Source organism: Pollachius pollachius, assembly GCF_949987615.1.
Source record: "Pollachius pollachius genome assembly, chromosome: 6".
NCBI classification, from domain to species: domain Eukaryota; kingdom Metazoa; phylum Chordata; class Actinopteri; order Gadiformes; family Gadidae; genus Pollachius; species Pollachius pollachius.
Window position 1 is genome coordinate 14,254,615 of NC_136939.1, and position 7,500 is coordinate 14,262,114.

A 7,500-nucleotide genomic window follows, 5' to 3' on the forward strand; every position below is an offset into this window, starting at 1 on the left:
CCTCCCTACCATCTCTACTTCCTTTATCCTCCACCTCCACTTCCACCACCACCACCACTACCTCTGCCCACGGCAGGCTCCTATCAGCAGGCCCCTGCCAAGCGCACGGTCCACTGGGAGAAACCCAGGCTCTGGCGAGGGAAAGTCCAGGTTTAGACAGCCTCGTTGGGCCATCGACTGCTGCATCCGCAAAAGTGCGTCACCTCTGTCAACTGGGAGTCTGCCGGCCAGAAGGGCAGCAGACATGCTAGCTCTGTTTTGGCTTGGAACTTGCTTTTTTTCGGCTCTTTGAACAGATAAATGTTAAAGTAAAACTTTTTGCTCCGATCTACAGTTTTTTTTATTTTCCGTCTGACTCTTTCTCTCTCTCTCTTTCCCTCCGTCCCTCTACTCACAGTCTTTATTCCTTTTTTCTTCCCCCCGTTCTGTACGTTATGCCCCCCTGCTGTCCCCTCTGTGGGTGGGGACTGCCACGCTCTGACCTCCACAGGTACTTCCTGACTTCTCTTGTGCTTACCCTCCTCCTCTCCCCCTCTCTCTGATGTACCCATAGATAGGGAGGGGGGGGGTGGTTGGTGGTGAGAGAAGGTGCAAGGCAACTGGCAGGGCTCAGGACCGGCCGGAGAAAGTGTGGGCAGCTACACTACACTGCAGGGGGGCTTTTCTCTCAGAGGGGTAGGGGAGACCTGGAGGCGTGTCTTGCAGTGTCGTTGCCGTGTATCTCTTCTGCCGGGTTACAGTTACTTAAGGGTCCCGCTAAATGTGTGCTGGATAGATCAGTCTACCAGCCTACCTAGTGGACTGTTGCAAATGTTGCTCATACATCATACATCTAGGTGGACACGCCCACTTATGATCGCAGATTTTAAGAACAGCTTGTAACGGCTAATCTCACTGGTGGTGTAATATGGGCCCTTAAGTCTCAGGGTTGTCGGGCATCACCGTGCTGAATTCCGCTGTCCTTGTGTTTGTGGTTAAAGTATATGCAAACAACATCACCTACATGTTAAGTCACTTAAGAGGCAGCCTGTTTGTTTACTTGTTTTGTTTCTTAGAAAATGGTTGAATGAAAAAACAACAAGCAATAGCCAGCAGAAACTGTGGGGGAGAAAGTAGTTGGAGGAGATTTTTAAAGAAGGGGGAGTTCTCTTCCCACTGCTGTTGCTGTGTGTGCCTTCAAGAGGCTGCAGTGGTGTAGTGTGTGGGCTTGGATGGGAGGAGGGGCAGCGTTTGGCTGGAGGGCTGCCTGGCATCCCTCGATCAGCTCTCTCTCTCTCTCTCTCTCTCTCTCTCTCTCTCTCTCTCTCTCTATCCCTCTCTCTCTCTACCCTCTCAGGAGGTAGTACACAGTGCGGTGGGAGATGATGATAGTTCCAGTGGGACTCTTTGGTTTGTCTGTGTTTTCTAAAGCCCGGCTCATTAGAAGTGGACGTTGATGTAGCGCCAGAGCAGCTTATTCCCCCAGCGCTTGGTTCATCAGATTAACATGTAAAGCGTTTTCAATAAGGCATCTTCAGACAACTTGTTACGTCCTGTCTTTAAAGACTCCCCTCTGAGTAATGCGCTGCCTGTAGTGCAGTGTATTCATGAGAACGGTCACAGTAGAGAAAGATCACATAGAAACTGGAACATTGCAATTATTATGGCTAAAAATAATTACTTGCTAGTTTGGAGGAAATTACGAAAAGGGCTCTATATTCATAATGAAAACATGATGTTTCCAATTAGTGTCTGTGTCTTTGTGTATTCTACAGTAATCAAAGAAGTGCTCTTTGGCCACATTCACCAAGAGGTCACAAAACTGCTTGCCCGTTGAAATTTTGAAAATTCAGGTCAAGGACTGTAATTCGTGTCCCCCGAACACACAAAGACATACCTGCACCCAGTGCGGCTCATACTACCAGAAAGCTCTGGCTCACGTGCTGCTTGGCTGCTTGATACATGACTAGAACTCCCAAGGTGGGGCGTTTATCCTCTAAAAGTGAATGTATCAGCAGACACGGATGGCCACATACACACACACATACACACGCACACACACTCGCTTACGGACACAGACACGCACACGCACACCCACACACATACATACACACACACACACACACACACTGCCCTCACCTGGTAGGCTTTGATTCTATTTCTGATCTATGAAGGAGGGTGTATGTGTGTGTGTGTGTGTGTGGACACCGTTATCTGACAGTCTTTCATGCACTTCCTCTCTCCTCTCCCCCATCACCAAATCCATCTCCCCTCTCTCTCTCCTCCCCACCACCACCACCATCCCCTCTCTCTCTCCTCCCCACCACCACCATCCCCTCTCTCTCTCCTCCCCACCACCACCATCCCCTCTCTCTCTCCTCCCCACCACCACCATCCCCTCTCTCTCTCCTCCCCACCACCACCACCACCATCCCCTCTCTCTCTCCTCCCCACCACCACCACCACCACCACCATCCCCTCTCTCTCTCCTCCCCACCACCACCACCACCACCACTATCCCCTCTCTCTCTCCTCCCCACCACCACTATCCCCTCTCTCTCTCCTCACCACCACCACCACCATCCCCTCTCTCTCTCGCTCCTCACCACCACCACCATCCCGTCTCTCTCTCCTCCCCACCACCACCACCACCACCACCATCATCCCCTCTCTCCCCCTTTCCCCCCACCGTCCCCATCCACCCTACCACCTATCTTTCCCCACCCCACCACCCCCACCAGGTCATACCGGACTGGAAGGAGCAGGAGTGGGACACGGAGAGGCCCGAGTCTTACGCGGGGATCTTCCACTTCCGCTTCTGGCGCTTTGGGGAGTGGGTGGACGTGGTGATCGACGACCGGCTCCCCACCGTGGACAACCAGCTGGTGTACTGTCACTCGGACGACAGCAACGAGTTCTGGAGCGCCATGGTGGAGAAGGCCTACGCCAAGTAGGTCATCGGGCAGGGAGGGGGTGGGGGGGGTTAGGGGTCGCCGGATTGGGTAGGACGAAAAAATGGCGGGAACAAAATGCTAAAATACAATCAACCTTTTTATGATATGATTAACGATGATATGCGCCTTTGGCGGTGAAATAATATCTGACGAGGAGCCCAGGTTGACCTTTAATTTATTTAGCTTAGCAATAGCTAAGCATGTCATAGCTTAGCTATTTGTAGGGCTGAGCATTTCTGTCAATAATCAATCGTCAATGTTCTTTTTTACACCTGCGTGGTCGTCAACGCAACATCTTTATAATAACAAGTGCCAAAAAAACAAAATACTCTGACATTAAAAACGTTGAGCCAAGAAAAATACCAAAAAAATATACCCTGGTTGTTTCAAACTGTCAATATTAGTCGACTCTGAATGATCGTAGCCCTTCTATTAAACAAATTAAGCTTTAATGTTCGCAGTGTGTCAAAACACTGTGTCAACGATGACATTATAATAGCAACGTTATATTATAATATTACATTATAAAAGGAAAAACACAGCTGGTTGTGTTTCTAGCGGCCCCAGCAAAGTAAACACTAAGCTTTTCAGAATATTAATATAAACATATAGAAAAGATAAGAATTACCTCCAAACTTTAATTGATTGTAGATCATCACTGAAGTCGCTGTTGTCATCGACGCTTTGCCAACACTTTAACCACCCTCTGTCTCTGTGCCCCCCCCCCCCAGGGTGTACGGGTGCTACGAGGCGCTGGACGGCGGCAACACGGCGGACGCGCTGGTGGACTTCACGGGGGGCGTTTCGGAGCCCGTGGACCTGCTGGAGGGGCAGATGGCCACCGACGAGGCGGCGCGCAACCAGCTGTTTGAACGCGTGCTCAAGGTCCACAACCGGGACGGCCTCATCAGCTGCTCCATCAGGGTGAGCCCCCAGCCCCGCCCCTAGCCCCGCCCCTAGCCTAGCCCCGCCCAAAGCCCCGTCCCTAGCCTCGCCCCTAGCCCCGCCCCTAGCCTCGCCCCTAGCCCCGCCCCTAGCCTAGCCCCGCCCAAAGCCCCGTCCCTAGCCTCGCCCAAAGCCCCGTCCCTAGCCTCGCCCCTAGCCCCGCCCCTAGCCTAGCCCCGCCCAAAGCCCCGTCCCTAGCCTAGCCCCGCCCAAAGCCCCGTCCCTAGCCTCGCCCAAAGCCCCGTCCCTAGCCTCGCCCCTAGCCCCGCCCCTAGCCTAGCCCCGCCCAAAGACCTGTCCCTAGCCCCGTCCCTAGCCTAGCCCCGCCCAAAGCCCCGTGCCTAGTCTCGCCCCTATCCCCGCCCCTAGCCTCGACCCTAGCTAAGCCCCGCCCCTAGCCTAGCCCCACCTCTAGTCCCACCCCCTTACCTCCTAAACCCCACCCATAAACCTCACACAAACAACAGTGCACAGAAATCCAAACAGTGATTTAACTTCTCCAATGTAACCCTTTATTTAATTAGAATAACAGAATTTTTGATTCACTTAAATTCTTCAAAACATTTTTTAAATGTAAGCACATTAAAGGCATATACAAAAGTTATAACCAGAGTTTGCTTGGCTAATCACAAGGGCTCACCAAGGCTGATTTCAAGTGAGACAAATCAATTGTTGACTCTTAAATGTATTTATAAGCTGTGGGGAACGGTACACAGAGTTTCAATTGTGGATCTTGGCCTCTTTGACAGCTTCTCAGCTCTTTTTCCAGAGTTTGTTTTGCCGCTATTTCTTCTCAAAGGCTAACGTTGGTGAAACGTACGAATGCTCTAATCATCGCTCTGGTCTTCAAGGGACAAGAGCTTGAGTGAATGCTTAGACTCTGCTGCGGGAATTGTTTGATTCCCACCAGACACACAGTCATGCACACACACACACACACACACACACACACACACACACACACACACACACATGTACGCACTCAAGCTGGTACACACGCAAATATGCACATACACACACACACACACACACGGTGAGGGCAGTGCGGTTCAACTCCTCAGTGCTGTGGCTCCTTCATATTCATAACTCTTGCACACAAAGATACTCGAAAAGCAGTGAACTAAAAGACAACGAGTATCATTGTCGAGTGTCGTGCTGAATAGGGTACAGATCCGTAACCACGCTGAAGGAGAACGTGGACCGAGATCTGCGTTAGCCGCAGGCTCCTGTGTTTGTCTCATGCCGGATGGATGTCTTTCAGACCAGGATCCAAGAAGCAGAACCGAATCAAACCTTTGTTGATGTCAAACGTCACAGGCGTAAAAAACTTAATTTATTTAGCTTAGCAATAGCTAAGCATGTCATAGCTTAGCTATTTTTAGGGCTGAGCATTTCTGTCAATAATCAATCGTCAATGTTCTTTTCTATGCAATTTTACACCTGCGTGGTCATCAACGCAACATTTTTATAATTGTAAGTGCCAAAAGAACAAAATATTCTGACATTAAAAACATTGAGCCAAGAAAAATACCAAAAAAATATACCCTGGTTATTTCAAACTGTCAATATTAGTCGACTCTGAATGATCGTAGCCCTTCTATTAAACAAATTAAGCTTTAATGTTCGCAGTGTGTCAAAACACACTGCGAAAAACACAGCTGGTTGTGTTTCTAGCGGCCAGAGCAAAGTAAACACTAAGCTTTTCAGAATATTAATATAAACATATAGAAAAGAAGAAGAATTACCGCCAAACTTTAATTGATTGTAGATCTTCACCGCAGTCGCTGTTGTCATCGTCGCGCTCAGAACACCTTGACAACACTTTAACCACCCTCTGTCTCTGTGCCCCGAGGTCTGCGTTAACCGCAGGCTTCTGTGTTTGTCTCATGGCGGATGTATTTCTTTCAGACCAGGATCCAAGAAGCAGAACTGAATACGTTTCAAATCGTACACCTGAAGACTCAAACCTTTGTTCATGTCAAACATCACATCCAACAGCATCGGTCACGCGTTGTAACCTCACAAAGAGCGATACCGTGTGACAATTTTCAGCCAAGCCTGGAAGTTTGGGAATGCTTGGTGGCGCGACTGGGACTATAATGCACCCTTCTGAGATGTATCACAGCTCTGTTTCTCTAAACCATTCGTCCATTTGAGAATTAGTCCATTTGAACATTCATCCACTCTAATTGCAAACAATGGGTCATATCATTATACGTCATTAATCTTGGGTGAATATAGGACAACATTAATATGTTATTCAAACACACAAGCACTCATAAAAAATATATCATAATATAGTAATCATAATTACTATATAATATAGTAATCATAATTACTATATTATGGTGGTGGTGTTTAGTGAGGTCCCTCCCTTCACTGTAAGCGTCTTTGGGTCATTGAAAAGCGCTATACAGAATAAATATTATTATTATTTTTATAATAATAGCTAATAATACAGAAATCAGAAATAATAACGTAATTACACAAAAAAATATGGGTTGGTTAGAAATGAGGAAGAACCAAAGGGAAAAAAATAATAAATAATAAAACAATGATTATGAAAATCGAGAAAATGAAACTCTTGTTTTACGGTTTCCCAGGCGACCACGGTGGAGGACATGGAGGCGCGGCTGGACTGCGGGCTGGTGAAGGGCCACGCCTACGCGGTGACGGACGTGAGAAAGGTGCGGCTGGGCCACGGGCTGCTGGCCTTCTTCAAGTCGGAGAAGCTGCAGATGATCCGCATGAGGAACCCCTGGGGGGAGAAGGAGTGGAGCGGACCCTGGAGCGACAGGTAGACCCCCCCCCATCAAGACCCCCACCACCTACAACTTCCCTACCAGAGGAGCCCATCACTATAGCAACCTTTGAAGGCGGGTTTAAAATTGATTAAAACTTTAAAGGGAGACTTTGAGATCCTCTGTTAAGATGCTATGATCGGATGTAGATGTAAAGTCGATGTTGATCAAATAGTGATGGATAAATGATGATGAGACTTATACTATGTTCATCTTCAATATTTTTTGCCACTCGTATACAACAGCCACAAAGAAGACTAAACCGTACGCTATATGGACAAATCGACAGACTGAATGTCTGTTGGTTTAGGTACAACACGAACCTGTTGACACCGTTGTTATAGTTTGGACTACAGCTTTGATATCAGAGCCACCCTTAGTATTATTACATATTCTTTAGCCTTTATTGTTTCGATTTTCGCCTCGTAGGATTTTGCGTGGTAAGAGTCTGCTTCTGTGCGTGACAAAGACACTGAAGTGAATTGGGTCACAAGCCTTGTTCGCAGATATTGCTTTCCGGAATGTAGCATCCCCTTGCCAATGACAAATATATACAAGGCAGTTGCATTAGACGGCATTATGCTGAAGTCTCTCCTAAGTCACTATCAATGGCACTCACAAGGAGCCTGCTGTCAACTGCACTCATCAATTCCGACTTCTGGGTAAAACCAAGACGACGTTCAATCAAACACAGTGAGAGCAAGGGAATATGTCAGGCTCCTTTTATCTTTTGGCAAATGGCATAAGCGACACAATAAAATAAAAAGTTCAGATACGAGATTGATAGTCAAACTTTTTAAGCTCCTATGTGTTTATCTGTG

At 47.9% G+C, this 7,500-nt stretch overlaps 1 protein-coding gene across 1 annotated transcript in view; it reads left to right on the plus strand.

Moving 5' to 3' along the window:
• Nucleotides 1–7,500, plus strand: part of capn5b (calpain 5b) — a gene marked incomplete at its 5' end in the record, with an annotated part of 24,531 nt that overhangs the window by 7,941 nt on the left and 9,090 nt on the right. Inside the window, 3 exons of the mRNA XM_079738560.1 lie at nucleotides 2,721–2,929; nucleotides 3,665–3,857; nucleotides 6,482–6,675. Coding sequence (XP_079594686.1) covers nucleotides 2,721–2,929; nucleotides 3,665–3,857; nucleotides 6,482–6,675 — 596 coding nt within the window. The remainder of the gene's footprint in view (nucleotides 1–2,720; nucleotides 2,930–3,664; nucleotides 3,858–6,481; nucleotides 6,676–7,500) is intronic.